Source organism: Prorops nasuta, unplaced genomic scaffold, assembly GCF_024137725.1.
Source record: "Prorops nasuta isolate Cenicafe-Biocafe unplaced genomic scaffold, Cenicafe_Pnas_1.2 PNAS00003, whole genome shotgun sequence".
Lineage (NCBI taxonomy): Eukaryota > Metazoa > Arthropoda > Insecta > Hymenoptera > Bethylidae > Prorops > Prorops nasuta.
The window spans coordinates 9,652,516-9,669,720 of record NW_027116800.1 but is presented as its reverse complement, the minus strand read 5'-3'; the positions used below and the strand labels follow the sequence as shown (position 1 = coordinate 9,669,720).

The 17,205-nt window shown below is 33.8% G+C and overlaps 1 protein-coding gene across 2 annotated transcripts; it reads right to left on the bottom strand.

Moving 5' to 3' along the window:
- Window positions 1-1,523: 1,523 nt before the first annotated feature.
- Window positions 1,524-6,694, bottom strand: LOC136785716 (neprilysin-11-like). Of its 2 annotated transcripts, XM_066746943.1 has the most exons (19): window positions 6,622-6,694; window positions 6,457-6,545; window positions 6,226-6,387; window positions 6,062-6,145; window positions 5,790-6,001; window positions 5,510-5,704; window positions 5,343-5,438; window positions 5,129-5,273; window positions 4,845-4,962; window positions 4,674-4,770; window positions 4,424-4,597; window positions 4,251-4,351; window positions 4,110-4,168; window positions 3,282-3,330; window positions 3,139-3,209; window positions 2,939-3,075; window positions 2,674-2,841; window positions 2,371-2,571; window positions 1,524-2,170 (listed from the first exon to the last, which is right to left on the bottom strand). In XM_066746943.1, exons 1-18 carry the CDS (start codon window positions 6,648-6,650, stop codon window positions 2,410-2,412), a joined length of 2,148 nt encoding a protein of 715 aa, XP_066603040.1. In that variant the 5' UTR covers window positions 6,651-6,694; the 3' UTR covers window positions 1,524-2,170; window positions 2,371-2,409. The 2 variants fall into 2 exon arrangements, with proteins under 2 accessions (XP_066603040.1, XP_066603039.1); XM_066746942.1 differs by having other exon boundaries at window positions 1,524-2,571.
- Window positions 6,695-17,205: the final 10,511 nt, after the last annotated feature.

Sequence of the window (17,205 nt, the reverse complement as noted above, 5' to 3'; positions counted from 1 at the left end):
ATCTTTTCCACGAGATATTCCGTCCCCTTATAGCTGACTTTCTTCCATGTAGATTTTCAACTCTCCTCCTCTACTACCTCTGCTTCAATACATAGATTGTATATCTTCAGCCCGCCGTAAAAATGACGGAAGTCTTGAGTTTCAAACTAAGTTATCATGATAGCAAAAGTTGGCCTGTTCAGCTTCCACTGAAGATTGCAGCCTATGAGTAACCAATTTATTGTAGAATTATTAAATTCGTCACGCTGTAAAAATTTAGCAAAGTAATATAATGCATAAGATCCTTCTTCGCATCTATACCTTATTCTTTTTCCCTTAATCTTTGTCATAATTAAAATTTACCTTCTATACTACTACTATAAGGCTTCAAAGACGTTCACTTTTAGTCAAAGAATGCTGAAAGTATTCATTTCATATACAGACTACAAAGTTATTATAAATTTGTTTTAACATTTACTCCACTTATTTCTCACGAAATATTCCATATGTAAAAGGAGAATGGTACATTTAAAGCAGGGAAACCAAAGTGCTTATACTATACGTCGATTCAGGAAGGGAACCTTATGTTTGATCATGGTACCCACGTCTTACTCACCCCAATTCATATGGACACCGCAACGCAATACGGCACAGCCTTATATTTGTGATATGCGTCAGTATATTCCACCGAGATTTTCGCTTCTGACTACCCAATATGTAGACACAAAGAAAACACCTGCCTACGAATTCAGCAAATTGTATTATTTTCAAAGTTGCGGTGAATATATAGAGCATAGTTTTAACAAATTGATAAAAATGCCAAAGCATTGGTTTCGTGTTGTTTGCAATACATATCAAAGTTAATAATAATTCCAAATTGTAATAAAAAGATTAGCAGTAGTACCTAACAATATGGATTTAATTTTAAAGTCATAGTTAAAATGAGAGAAATCAGAGGAGATAATTAAGCGTTTACAAGATGGATAAGTGACAAATATCCTCATAATAGCATAGTGTTAATTTTTGTCTTGATATTTAATTTTTTATTTCAACTTTTTTTTAGATTTCATAGTATCTATTTTCGTTTTCTTTTAAAGATTTTATAGTAAGCAAACGTAAAAATGAAAAGTACTTGATCCGAACAGAACTCTTACAAGAGAGTAATGTATTAAGGGATTAAAGGTCTAACTGCTTTGAAGATTTTCTGCGTCTGCTTATATATATATATATATACCTATACGTATTTTTCGCTTTATTCTTCCTTCTATTTTCCACGTACGTTCATATTTCTTTCACTATTTTTGATCTTTTTACTTTTTGCAACACTTTATAAGCATACCTTTCTTCTTCTCATATTTCTTTGCAACGTTTTCCTCCTTTAGTGTCTTGAATCAAGCGTATAGGATATCTCTTCATACCTATATATGAAATTGCACGAATACCTTTTATTCTCTCAAGAAGTTCTCTCAACAGAAAAGCTCGAACTTTAGTTTACCTAATTAGAAAGAAAGAGAACATATTATGACATAGTTAACCAGTACCTATATTTTGTATTATATTAACTTTATTGACTATATGTTACAGAAAGAAAGTATATCGATTCAAAAAGAATAACTGTATCATTCCATTAGTAATCGAATGATCGATCGATATATATATATATATATATATATACACATATTCCCATCTTTCGTTCCTACATGCTGTATAGCATGTATGCTTTTATCACTGCAATCTACCCTCCAATATTGCCTGTACCAGCCGATATCAAACTTCGTAAACTAGCTTACTCATAAAAATGATTTTTATTCAAAGGCCATGTGCTTGTGAATTTTTTCGTTTCATCATGAATGTCTACACTTCAAGGCCAATTGCAACTTGTTATTGAGTTATCGTGAATCTTATAAAATATAATTATGGTGACCTGTATTGTGATACGATTGATATAAAGATTACTTTTATAAATTGAAAAAATGAAGTGTTATATCATCAGTAAAAAAAAGCTTGATTGTAGTTTACTCAGCGAAAATAATAGTCCCATTGATCAAATATTTTTTTTAAATCAAATGTATACCTAAACTTTTGTCATTGTATTAATATTTTAACTCTAAGCTAAGCGCTTTATGCACTTTAATTTTTTTTAAATAGTTCCAGATTTTTAAAAGTATAAATCATTCTGTCTTTGATGTTGCTGCAATAATCTTCAAATTAGTATTCACGAAAGAAAAAAATCCAAATTTATATGTTAACTTAAATGGCAAAATTATAGTATAAATTGAAGGATTTGTTAAAACTGATCGAAGTTTCGACAAACGATATAAATACAGCTTAAGCAGAAGAAGAACGTAGTGGCCATAAATCTTATTCGCTATATGTTTAAATTAAACTTACATTTAGTTAAAAACATTAATAGCTAGGTTTTTATTATGTTTAATGAGAAATATTGAAGAGACTGCATTTATTTTTCAGATTCATTGGACTGCCAACAGGACACTGGAATGTTTTTCCAAATTCATTGGAATTTGCCAAAGTCATCTGTATTACTAAGCGTAGATTATCCTTTAATTTTGGCTTTACATGTTCGCATAATTGCTACAAAAAATTAACATACGTTTATATTAAATTTATAAGCCATCTTCTATAAATTTAATTTGCATACAACATTATCTGCATTCATTTATATTAGTAACTTACATTTGTATAGAGTATGAAAAATAGCTTGTCCCCAAAGTAAGTTTCTAAACCAGACACTCCAATATCTTGGTTCTTATTGGTTTCAATATATTTCTTATAAGCACGGAAACCTATTGTCAATCCAGCAGCTTCAATAAAAGCTTCATGCACAGCTAGGTCATAATTATCCTGAAATTTATATGAAAATTTTTATTTAAGTCACCTAAAAAATAAAAACAAATATGTAACAGAAAACAATATTTGATTCAATGAAAAAAAAAACTACGGCATAGCTCGTTGCGGTAAATGGGTTTTCTTCTTGAATTGTATATTTGTGGAGCAGATTAGCGAAGCATCTTTTCTTTTCTTTCAAAACTATTTTGTCATTTTCTCCAATAAAATGTGTATGGTTATGTTTCGAATCTATAATATTAATAATATTACAATAAATATAGCAAAGATTCTATTATTGCTTATTGAACTCACGATGTTCGTCGTCGAAAGTATGGAATATTTCGTGTGCTACTGTTTCGCCAAGTGCTGCATAATTGAAAACACTGTAATAAAAATATAAATATACTAATTTATCAGACTAATTTTTTCTTAAATAATAATAAGATAATACTTACGGAGGCAGCTTTGCATTAAATTTGATTTCTAATATGGTCACCGTGTAGACTGGAAAAAATTGATTATTGAAAATATTGATAAACAATTTATATTAAACAATAGTATTCAAAGGGGGAGCTTCGTGTAACATATTGAAAAAATAAATTTGTATACAAGAAAATATTCAGTTAATCGTGTTATACGAAAAACATGAAGGTTCCCTTTACTCGAAATCACTGGCTGAATAACTGAAAATCATTGTGAGAATTTCCATGCGGTAATAATTACTTTTTCTTTAGAAGCATTCTTTTTCAAATTGGTTTTTCATATAATTCAAAAAATTCTCCAATGATTTCGATTTCTTTCGATTTTAATAAGGTAATAAAATTTCATTCTAGATGAAGCTACTTGTTCCCAATATGTTTGAGAATTAATATTTTATATAATGTTTCAAAAGTGAAAAGAAATGGTTCAAATTGCAAGTTCTTCTTTAAAGTTACTATAATTATGTCTACATCGATCATCAATTTTTTGTATGAAAATATGTTCCTTTACGGGTCATATTTGTGAGAGTTGTAACAATTTTTTGTTAGTTTTAGAGGAAATTACACGCCATGCCGATTCTACATATTCTCATGCCAATACCACCACGTTTTCTATGAATTGCTATTTTACTACGCTATTTTCATTAAAGAAAGATGTGCAATACTTTTGTAAAATTATATAATTAACTGCAAAAACAACCAATCAATTATGTTTCATTAATCCTGAAAAATTATCCAGAAATTACCATTTTCTCGTTGGACTATACGAAGCTCTAGCTTGATGTATATTTAGGAGATACTTACTAATTTCATTTTTATCGTGGTTATAAAAATGATCATCTAATGACAGGGGGTTAAATGTACTGTGAAATATAAAAAGATACTCTTATTTAATATTGTACACTACATATAATAATACCACTTATGTATTATATAAATACTTACAATTTATCATCTTTAGGTTGTCCTAGTTTCTTTAAATTTTGCAGGTGTTTTGATTTTTTTAAACCTACTATGCTTTCAAAATATCCACTTTTAATTTTAAACTATATTAGAAACACACGAAGATAAATTTAATTTAGTTCATATAAGATTGATTTAATATTTTAGCAACTTACGTCTGCGTAATAGTTATCTATTGCTTCAGGAGTAAACCAATCTGGATAACCAACATATATTTTCATAGCATTAACCTTTTCAATAATTTTCTTTTTAGAAGTACCACTTAGCCAAACACTTTCTTTTATATAATCCACTGCCGTTTCTTTAACATTCTTTATCAACTCCTCAGCCTAGAAATAAAACGTATATACTTTAAAAAATTATTACTTTTATAGTTGACAAGTACAAAATTGTTAATAAGTTTACCTTAGCTTTTGTTTTCTTTGATAAATATTTATTAGCATACTCATGGCCTATTGCTAAATACAAAAGCTTCGCGGTATTTTTCACACACTTTCGACTTCTAAAGGAAAAATATTTATTATCAACTCTATAGCATGTATTTGAAGCAATTTAAATTTTAAGATAAACAAGAACCTATTTGGGAACCGCTTTTTCTTCATTAGTATTTTATTTAATTCAAGATAATGATTTGTCGCAATACTGTCAGTCTCCTTTACATTATCAACAAGGAATCTCCATAGAATGTAATTTACTGTAATAACAAAAATTTTTATTAAATATGGGAAAGCTAATACTTACCCATACAGCGCACTTGCCTAAAAGCCACCTAAAAGATGTCTTTAAGACATTTGGTGCTTTATGGATAGTTATTATTAGTCGGTTTCGTACTACATGCATTAAATGAATTTAGTCCCTACCAATGGTACGCGAATCGGTTTGACCTAACAATTTTGGGAGCTTCAAAAAATAAGTTTCCACATTGTTTACAATAATTTCCGTAGAATCGTTTACGTTAATGTTGACTTTAGCAAAAGTTTCTTGAAATATTTTCAGCCAGTTTATCTGAAAAACAATCAATACATCTGTTAGGTCTAGCCTTTTAAAGATAGTTTTTATTAGAAACAATATTACGTTTGTATGCTGGTTTCCGGCACTTGCTTTATTATACTTTTCTTGAAACTGTCCCAATGTTATTTTACTTGATTCAGAAGTGACACCCTTCAACATCTATGCAGAATAAATAATTTATGTGTTTTGTGATACATATAACTAATAAATAATGTTTTATTGATAAGAACCTTAGCTATTTGTCTTTGTAAATTAACAATTCCATCAACGTCGTTTTGTATATCTTCATTCGAGATATTTAAATTTTTATCTTTAGTGATCCTGCTGATAATATTTCTTATGAAATCTTTGTAAGCATTTATTTTTGCGGAGTTTGCTCGGGTATGCATCAATAATTTTTGCATTGGAAATGCTGGTGCTGAAAGCTAACATATTCTATATATAATATGTTATTTATTAGTTCAGATTTACAATTTCAACAATTTTTATATCAAATCATGCGAAACATACCTTGGCTATTAACTTGGTCTCATGATTTGACGAAGTGTCTTGCGATACGTCTATGTTATAAAAACCGCTGATTAAATATTCCGTAAACAATTTTTTGTCATAATCTTGCCAAATTTTATTTAATTTTTCTGATTTCACTTTTAAAATTGGCCACCCATCGAATTTATCGATAATGGTTAAAAGGGGAGTTATACCTAGTTTATCCCGGTTCTCTGTAAACTATAATATTGAAACAGCTATCTGCCATTAAGAATAAAATTATAATTATTTACCTGCATCATTGCACTGCTTATAAAGATCCTTAGCCATTTGAAAAGCTTTAGTCTTACTGGGCTTTCCGGGTTTTTTCAATAGACCTGAACAAAGAATTGTACAAAAAGTAGAAAGAGCTTAAAAATATAGGTAAATATTACTTTTCATAGTATCATCGATTTACCTTCTATTTTTTTAAAAACCTTTTTAGAAGCTAGGACACGTTTGTTAATGGCTAAATGCTTGCGTGGAATCGCATGAGTTTTAATCCAATTATCGCAAGTAAATTTGTATAAATCATCGCAAGGCGCGAAAGTCTCGTTCAATTCTTTTTTTAACTGCTTACCTATAAATATTTCAAAGGCACGTTAGAAATGATCGATTTAAATTAAGCAATCAATTTTGCTATACTCACCTAATTTAATACAGGGTTTTGTTTGACAAAACAAATTATCTGAATCAGCAATTGGTACAGTTAAAAAGATAAAAACGATGATACATTTTCTGAAAGAAAGATACTTTTAATATTTAATGCGTATTTTATCAAATAAACGAAGAAATTTATAAATTCATTACGTACAAAAAGAAACTTATATAATTTACAGTCATAACGGTAAGATTATTAACTTCGAAACTTTAGTCTTGGAAGGCTAAAACCTTTATTTCGGTTTAAGTCATTATTGACGGATATATTTATGTGCAAGATATCAAAGGTATAAAAGAGGGGATACTAGTTTATCGTTAAATATTTATGAAAAACTTGAGATAATAGTGCCAGTGGAAAAAGAGGATGATTAGAAGAGTTATTACTTATACAAATATTTACTAAAAAATACGATCTGCTAAAAGTATAAATTCAAATATAGAAAAATAATTACATATCTAAACTTAAATGTATTACGAATGCTTGCACGTCAAAAGATACATGAAAAGCTATTATGCAAATTATATAATGTGCTTCATTTAACAATTCAGGATAACCTAATGATTACGGCCAATAAATTGCAGCGCACATTTTGTTGAAGTTTTTAGTCAAACCGCTTATATAAAAAATTAACTATTATCTGTTTACTTGCTTATATAATTTTTATATATGCTATGAAAATTGGAATTTATCAATATAGAAATATGTATAGTAATTTCGTTGACTTTGTACTTGTTTTGCCAAATGTTTTCCGAAACTCCTAAAATAAAATCACTTCATTTAGAGAGGACATTTTCCAAAGACTAAATAAATAATTAACAATCAAATTATCAATGTCCTATATATCGTAATTCAAAATGATTGAATATTTAGCATTGATAATCCGACTGTATTATCGTATGATGGGGGATGCAACACTAAATGAAATAAAAAAATTGTATCTTATCTTTATAAACTTTTATTTCCATCTATTCTTTTCAGCATTAGTGTATGTCGTTTATCTAAAAAATGTAAAAATACTGTGATTAAAAATGCGACTAGATTAAGCAATTGTTAAAAATACTTACAGCTAACAAATTTAGACAGTAGTAAACATTTTACGTGTCCATAAAATGAATGAAAACATTTTCAAGGAAATCATATAAATTTTAATCATTTTTAGCACGATAATAAAACCAATATCTCCTTGTGACGAACAGTTTTGTGATTAAATGTAATTATTTGTAGAATATAAAAAACAAGTTTTTCTTTTTATTTAACCATGACAAAATATTTTTATTTGATAAATATTGAACGGAAAATCACATACAAGATTTTTACCAATAGTCGAGATTTTCTAAAGTTCAGCGTAACATCACTGGACAGATAATTTCGATATTTTTTTCTTTTCATTTTTATAGATTTTTTATAGTTGCACAAATTTGTTTGGTTCAATTTTGCAAATAAAGCTTTTTACCTATTTATCTCATTTTCTCTTTCTCTCTCGTACCTTTTGACAATAAATCAAATTAATTATGCATATAGAAAATATTCCATATTTTAGTAACAAAACTGAATTTCGTTTATTAAATTTATGTTTATATTTTCTTATAAATTATTAAGGAAATTAAGAGAGAAGAATATCAAAAATAAACACTAAAAATCAAAACAAAATTCCTTTAATGGTCAGATCCAAGCATAGTCCTTTATATAGAGTTGGTAATTGTGTGAAATATATAACGTCTTTGTATGTTTATGCCATATTTTTGTACCAAAGGCCTATTCTAATTTATCCAAATGTCTGAATTTGACGAGGGAGAGAGAGAGAGAGAGAGAGAGAGGACTTATAGTATTACTTCTCTATTTATAAATCGAAGAGTGGAAAACAATTTAAGGGAATAAATGTCTCTTATTTTACATTATAAAATCTTGTCTCAAAAATTTAATAAATGTTATGGTAAATGTTTCAAGAAATAGTTGAATGGCTATATATAAAATTGCACTTTGTCATCTTTTCAAGGATTACGTCTCCTTCATAAATTTGTATGCGCGATTTATAAAATGTTTACTTTTTAATTAGCTCGGCATTTACACTGTAGGGTCATCGACCAAAATTTGCAAGAGCTTGATTTTAAAATGGTTTTCTTTTTTTAAACGAAGAAGCCAGAGGATTGCTGTTTTTTTACCACGAATAAATTTGGCTTCTTCCGGTCGCTTGGGTCGAGGTGAGAGAGCAAACGAGGCGGCAATTGCCGGATTGACCCGTTCGACGACACAGACTAACGTCCTGACTGGCTAAACTAAACACTAGCATTTTCAAGCGTTCATACGTAGCGGGGCAGCTACACGTCGAATACACGAGAGGTTTGCATGTATTGCTATCTGCGGTTTGCTGCAGTTGTGTGAGTGGGATCCAATCGGAGCAATGCCTTGGGGCGAAATCAGGAACCCTCGACCGAGAAGGCGTCAGCCGTGAACCATTTCATTGGTTCCTGGCACACACGTGTGTACACAGGCGAATAGATAGCTCCTGTTGGATCAACGTATCGCCTCTGACGCTATCAAACTGCTTGCACGAATATATTAGGCTCCGCGTGTATCCTTTAATAAGAACCATTGTCGCCTCATTTTTCATTTCACTTGCACTCATTGTTGCAGCTTGCAGCATATGCTTGATAAATCACTGCGAATCCACAATATACATAAATTTATCATCTCTGTACAGTCAAATTGAACATTTATTGGAGGAAACGCTTCCATCCTCGTCCGATAGAGTTTTCACCGCGAGATTTTATCTCGAACAGTCGAGAACGGTGGCTATTGAAGGAGTATACGAAGAAAGTGGATAAAAGTGGAAAAGTTTTTTCTAACCCAGACTATATGAAAGAAGCGTAAATATACGTGCGACAGACGCGGCCAACTTTGATGCAATGAATATGAATGAGCGTCCCTATCTGCGAGGTCTTGAAATTGCAACGCGGAAATTTGAGCTTCGCGCTGGTGCACCCCTTGGGGCGGAGGGCGTCCATACTCACCCCCTAGAGCGACAACAAATCGAATATGACGTTATAATGGAAGCAGCATTAGTGGTTTTACCGCTTGGATCGGGATGAAAATTGCTGACGAAAGTCGACCACGCCAAATACCGGCCTGCATCCTCTTAGGAATTACAGAAATCTGATCACGTCGATACAGTAATTACGAGATACATGAATATATTTAAGTCTCCCTTATAGCTCCATGCGAATCTCAATTATCATATAAAATTGCACTTTTAGTTATTCATATACATATCGATGTTTCCCCTATCCTGAGCAAATATCGTATTATAAAGTGTAAATTAAGTATATAGGATCTTTGTAAACGTCATGGAGAACGAATATAACGTATTATAAATTTGCACTTTAATTTGGATAAAGGAAAATATCAATGGAATTATATACAACGGTCGTTAAATTATATATAGTTATAAATATATGTACATAAAAGTTTGCAGGAGCACTTTGAGGAGCGTATATTCTCCAAAGGAACAGTTTTTCTTGAACTGTTAGTCGAATCTGTATAGTTTCGTTATGCTGTCACAAAACTGCGAGTTCCTGAAAGATATAAGTTTCTGCAACGGAACCGGAAATGCAGGTACGTTGGAAGGGTAGTTGGGACGCTATTGGAAGGAGTTTTTTCGATTGAAAAGAAATAACAATCTCGTCGTCACAAAGCAACTACGCGGGGGCTGAAATTTCTTCAGCTCACCCCAATAATTGGGCGCTGCGGGTGGTATACTTGCTCTTCGTTATCGTTCTCTCGAATAGTCGTTACGCTTTTCGATGACTGCGCTAGTTCCGTTTTGCTCTCGAGTATATACCAAATTGAGAGTCCTTCCTCTTTGCCCCGTGCGTCGATCGTCTTTATAACGCTATACCCGACGCTCAAATTGAATAAAGCGACAAAATTTGCTTCACTTAACGCACCGAAGGGGAATCTCTCGCGTACGACTGAATAACCATACGCTCAAAGAAAGTTACGTCAACCATTTCGTGAAAAAAAAGGCCAACCAACGAAACTCAGTTATCGTCCCGTGGCAACGTGTGTGGACCAAAAGCAATTCAACCGAACTAATATCAATCTGTAGTATTATCGATGTTTTCAAAACTGCAGTGCACTCTGCATCAGATTTTTTTTGCAGTCGTCACTTATTGGAATCGTCAAAGACAATAAACAATTCGAAAATTTCACCAGGTGGCAAGCGTAAGCGTTTTATAAACTGTACACTTTTTGTGAGAAACTTTTGGACACTTATACCGTCTCACACGTATAAATCAGACGAGTTAAACTGTACACGCATGTTACCCATCAGTGGTCGAGAACGAAAGACACGAAATTGGAAACGCATGCATTAACAGTACTTACCCAATAGGGATCCCAAAATAAGAAATTTTCGGGTTGAAAGGTTTCACGAAAACCACGCGTTGACGAATTTAGTGTATAGTACAAAAGCAGTATCTGCTGAAAGTTTTTAAAATACCCGAGGGCGTTACATAATTTCAAAAGGGTTTAATTGTCGATGGAAATCTTGAATTCCATTTACAACTCCGACGATGAGTATCTCGTAACACGGAGCATTATTCAAATTCGTGGATAGGAGGACTCGAGGTGACGCTGATTAAGTTGGCGAAATTGGAGAGTACTCCCTGCCTCGAGAGAAAAGTTTACAGTCGTTTTCTAAATTCTAGCTAGTGTACTGTCGGTCGGAACTAACGTCAGTTATTCTTCATTCGTGCTAATATACTGTAGTAGAGTTTTTCTATCGTGAGAATGCGAGGTGAGTTTCGATACGATAGGAAAAAGTATGTGGCGTGTTGGTGGAATTTCGGAGTAGGATGGGGCTTGAAAATTGAGTCGGCGACTCAAATATACGCGTGATTTTCCATTGTGAGAAATGTTGGACCGCGTCTCGCATGGCTCTCATCGACAGTTCGAACAGAAGCGAAGTCTCGGGGCATCGATTCAAATCTCGTACTCGAACGGGGAGTCCATTCACGGGGATATAATGGGGGGACGGAGCAGAATAGAGGGCTCGACCACGTGTATGCACCGTGACAGTGGATTCTCATCCCGTCTCTCTAATATGTATACCACGACTCCACGCGTTGTGTCGTGGTGTCGTGGATATGCGAACTAAACTTGCGTTTCGTTGTCACCGAAACGGAAGCGTACGTCGACCGGTTCTGACGTCGATGGCCACTGACACTCTCTGGTATCATAATACAAATCCATAATCGTATCACGTTGCTTTCGTCGTTTCGTTCTGTCAATTATTTCACCACTTTTTTCCTTTAAATCCTGTACTTTCATCTATATATTTCGAATGCTTGCAATAGAGATGTGTGCTCAACAATATTTTCTAATCTTCTATATCTATTTCGGAATGAATTTTATTTTGATATATGTAGCTTTTATCATTCTGTACTCTGTATGAGAGATTATTATAATTATACTTGTTTCATTTCCTACTTCCAACTTCCAATTTATTTGCATGCTTAATATGTCGCGTCTTAATATCTTGCATGAAGTGGAAAGTTCTTATCCGCTGTAACTAGTTCATTTCAAAGTCGCTTGTATATTTTAGTACATATTGGAGATTGTACGGTAGTGATATATACGTGTATACACATACAAGTTCTCGTACTCCCAGTGGAATAATCGAAACTTTAATGCTTAATTCCTCCTTCTCTCAGTGAGCAAAAATACTTTCAAGACAGAATGCCTTGCACTACTTGCTTTATTCTATTTTTTACATGACAATTATTTTAAAATAGAAGTAAGGAAATAAATTGTTTAAACCGAATCAATTGCCAAAATTATCAACGCTCATTAGCAAATATTTGTCAAATGTCACTTTTATCGAATGTACATCAACAACAAGGTATAATATTTATCTGAAATTTGCACGGGCAGATTTATAAAATCGATTTATTGCCAGTTTACGCCTCGTGAACATCATCGGATCAAATATAATAATCTGGTATATTTCGCAAATACGTTCAAGCTGGCATATCGTACCACGAGAAATTGTCAAATTCACGCATGACTGACTAGGCGTGATTTAAAATGTCAGATTCATGAATCGATCATTTCGTATCGGAAGTTTGACAAACAGCTGTGTGTATCGTTGATATACATATATTGGTGCATATTAGTATATGTACTATATGTATATTAATAATACATATAAAATTGTACGGTTTTTGCTAATGCTGAGAACGATGATTGGCTAGTCGATGTTGGGCAAAATTGCAGTAAGGCGGCTCTCGTATAAAGTGGACGTTGGTGAAAAAGTAATGGGGCGGTCGATACGTGAATGTAAGTGGAGTTGGCAGAAAGCGTGTCGCCCATTGTCCCACGTATTACGCATTCCCTGTGTGGCATCTTTAGAAACCTTCTGGCTGCGTTCGCAAAGCAGATAGTTTGTGTACACTACGGAAGACCGGCAATGCTAGGCCTCGGCTATCTTCCCTGATGCGAGTTTTCTGTTTACAGCTGCAAAATTGCAAGGGATGATGCAAAAGCTCAAAAACACGCACCTCCTGCAAAATCTCGTACAAAATCATCAGAATATTTGCACGCACATTCTAAATTATATAAGACTTGCTCCTGTTCATTGAAATACCTCATCAGCCTGAAAGCATATATATATAACTGCATATCGAAAAGGTGGAACCAACAAGAATATAACTTTCATTTATCACTCGCTATCTCTAACACACCCTGCAGTATATATGTATATACCAATTGGTTTTTTTACTTTTAACGAAGGTCTACCCTAGTCGATAAATATTACCCGTCATTGTGTATGATCCAACATGACGAAAAACCTGGAAAATCATTCACGTTACGTTCAAATTTCTGCTCCGTAGCTCGATTTCACGTTACGCGCAGAAATCTGACGGTTCTATGATAGATTTTCGGTGATGTTGGAATCAACCTATTATATCTGTGAATTTCATCTGAAAAATAAATGAAAACCACAAAATATCGATCAATTTATTCATTTTTGCTTTGCTTTAAATGTGACTCGATAGTATCTCTTTTTTGTGCAGAAGTAGATCCAAGTATAATGACGGCATTTGCCATACATATATTGCTCAAAGCGAGGGTTATTTTTTGACTGGAATGTTATAGCTTTCCGGAAAAGTGGCCAGACATTCTTCGAATGGCCTCGAGTGCTTTTAGCTATTTCCGGCTGAATTCGACACTTTGGAGAAGTAGGAAAGTAGCACAAAGTCATTTTTTTTATCAACCTTGGCGAAGCTTAGTGATCGACGTCGGAATCACGTACATATAATAGCCATCGAGGGGAAATCTCAATTATCCTGTCGACGGCGATGCCTGTTCCTGACAGGCTGGAGCACGTCCGCAGAAACATCACGCCTTTTCAACTGCTATCCACTGATCAAAACGTACTCGTATATGTTTTATCAAATGATAACGCGAATTTTGCTGCCTTACTTTTAACAAATTTACACTCAAATCTAATTTTTTTCCCCCACAATGAAATAAACGTCAATGGTAAATTATTGGACGTCATCAGAATTATTGTATTCTTCGTGCATTTAATTATTAGTATATGTATACATCGGACCGCAGTCCATGAAAGCATTGTAAATGATGGAATGCAAATACAGATGGATTATCCGCTCCATCCCGTGAATGTAGAAGGTGGTATTAAATGATTCGTCGATCACGCATCGCATCTGTTCAATTTTTAATCGGGTTTGGCAATTTTTACGTAGGGATTGGATTTTTCGTGTCAGCCTTTCACGCGTTGATACAGGAAGATATTCAGCCGTGATTTTGGGATTGGATGTTTGCATTGGTCGACTGCAAAGTTTCAATTACTCGTCTGTCCAGTTTGATTCTATTATCGACTCTTGCTTGATTACCGCTTCAATTGTTGTAACGAGTTCGCCGAGGAATTCGTATTTGCATTATCGTTCACTGTACGATCTATTATGCAAAATACACTTGGCTGCTTCTCCCAACCCTCTGGAAGTTTTTACTCGAATATCGTGCCTTACACAATAAACATGCATCATTATTAGCTTTCTAACAAATTATTTTCCTCTTAATTAAAGCACTATCTTTTTGTCGTTATATTATTTGAGCCGTTTATCGCACAAATCATCGATTAACTCTAATAAACAAAAAGGCGGAGATATACATATAAAACAATGTAATTTGTTTTATATAAAATTGCATTTATAATATAAATTCAACTAAATATTGTATAGCATGTATATATAAACACAAGTGTATAGCTTTCTTCTAATGGTAAATAAAATTAGCAAGAAAGGATAGCCAAAAGAATAATCGTCGGTGTTGTTATATTTTTTATGAAACTGCTGGAGTTAATTAATTGGAGCGCAATGAACGGCTCATTTATTGGAATGATCGAAATATTTTAAAGCTTCGGAGACTTAACGAGTGTTTTCCGTTCTACGAATAAATCTTAAAAACAGTCCCTATAATTTAAAATACGCATTATATAGAACCAGATTTAAGAGAAACATAGATGAAATTTGATAATTAATTTTCAATGCTGTTCTTTCGATTAGATTTATGTCACATTTAAATTGGGTAGGCTTTTTAAATGCGTGTCCTGTCTCGCCTTTCGCTACTTCCTTTCTTTCGCACCCTTTTTGCGCTCGCAGGAGCACTAACTGTCTCTCTGGAGGCGTTAAACGACGTAATGCGGCAATTTTGTTAGCCGCTACCGCAAATTCGTGGAGATGCGAATGGCTGCCGTGGCTCTCGTTCTCGAGTGCCATTAAGCGATCTTTCCACGATAATTACTGTCAGTCGGGTCTCCATTTCCGGGAAAATGTCCTCAACGGCCCACCGATTCTCTTCCGGAAACTCCTATGAACGTTTTCTTGTCCATTTAAGCTCCACTGACAACATTTCTCAACACGGTAATCGACTATGAATGTTTAATCCTGCGTGCATGGAGTTTACCTTTCCTAGCTTTTTTTCTCTTCCCATTATATCATCTATTCCGTTTCTGCGCTTTTGCGTTTTCGAATGAAGCAAATGAGATTAAAAATCGCCAGTTTCGTAGCAAGTCTATAGCACATCGCCAAGCGAGTAGTGCATGAATTTTTCAAACCATGAAGATTTTATGAGCCTTTCCGTTCGTATTTCTACTCTTGTTTCAGCACTGACATGATTTACAACTTTATTACAGATTGAACAATCAAAATTGAGAATCACTGCCTGTATATGGAAGATATAGTCACGGTAAACGTCGCCTTTATCGAATTGCTGTCACTTCAATCAGAATTGGCCAGAACGTGCTTCCACTCTACGCGCAATACAATCCTATTCGAGGTGCCAAGCAGATAGCAGTGGTATCACGGAAAGCTCATTGCTCGCTGACGGTGGAAAAACACTTGGATACCGTTTCCTATACTACACGTTTTTGCCTTCAAATTTCTATTCTTCTAGATCAATCATATACAATATATTATATAGGTATCTATATATATTATAACTCAATTTTAACATTTTCCACTTTCAGAGCTTATGCTTGAAAAGTCAATTGATTCCCATTGAAATATATTATACGGCGAAACACCTCTTTTAGTTTTACAATTAAAACATTCTGGTTTTCTTAATACAGCAAAAGAAAAGTCGATAATTAATACCATTCGAAGATCACACGTAACAAATTTATCATCGTTCAATGATCGACTGTGAATATTCTACGCGGATCCTTCCGTTCTTCAGGATCTAGAAAACTGTTTTATCAATTGCGGGTAAATCGATGGTAATAAGATCTTTTAACCGGTTTTCTGATTTTCTGTATCATTAGGTCTGTTTCATAAATGTTTCTCTATAAAATAGAGAGAGAGATAGAATAGTGAAACATTAACAGTTTCATGAAATTATAATAATGTAATTTAACCCTATTGAAAAATATCATTATTAAAAGTGTTTAATTTTGGAGCAATTCTTTCTTGCATTATGAGTTTTAAGAAAAATCAATCTGTTCTGCCAGAATAAAGAATCAGGATTTTAAATAAAAGTTATATTTAATATTAATATGTATTGGATGGTAAAATTTTGTGGACACAGATTTTTAAGGAAGAAACGTTCACAGTAAAAGGTATAGCTAAGAATGGATAAAGTAAGGGTCGCAGAGCGTGCGGTGAGCATACATTTGAAATGATAGGTCTTCGAGCAAGGCGGCGGATCCTTTTTTGATCGTGCGACCTGTGCCTTGGAGAGGAGCTGGCAACGTAGCAGGATGAGGAGGATAAGGTGGAGTAGGAGGAATGATCTCGCGAGAGCACACTGGCCAGGAGAGAAGGATAGTAAAGCGAGACACTGGAATGAGACGTGTACAAAAGAGAGAGAGAGAGAGAGAGAGAGGGGAATGAAAGGATGGGAGGGGGGAAAGGGGTATTCGCCGGCGACTACGGTGGAAACAAGAGGAGGCAAGTCTTGGGGAAGGTCGAAGAAAGAGGGACAAAGGCGCGAGAGCGAGAAGACAAGGATGGATAACTAAAAACAAGGACGATGAATGGCAAAGGGAGATGACGCGAGCTGAGAAAGAGGAAACTGACGAAGAGAGAAGAAAGATCTAGGGAAGGGCAGAAACGAGTAGGTTGAAGAAAGATGTAAACTCCTGGAACGCGGGAGTTGAATGAGAGAGGAGAGGGAGGGAGAGAGAGAGAGAGAGAGGAGAGGCGATTCGAGCAGCGA

Bases quoted from the DNA above. Each gene is read 5' to 3' on its own strand.
- LOC136785716 (XM_066746942.1), bottom strand. From the start codon at position 6,650: ATGACTGTAAATTATATAAGTTTCTTTTT. The intron at 6,546-6,621 runs GTACGTAATGAA...TCTTTCTTTCAG, and splicing joins AATTATATAAGTTTCTTTTT to AAAATGTATCATCGTTTTTA. The intron at 4,352-4,423 runs GTAAGTTGCTAA...TTTCTAATATAG, and splicing joins TAGATAACTATTACGCAGAC to TTTAAAATTAAAAGTGGATA.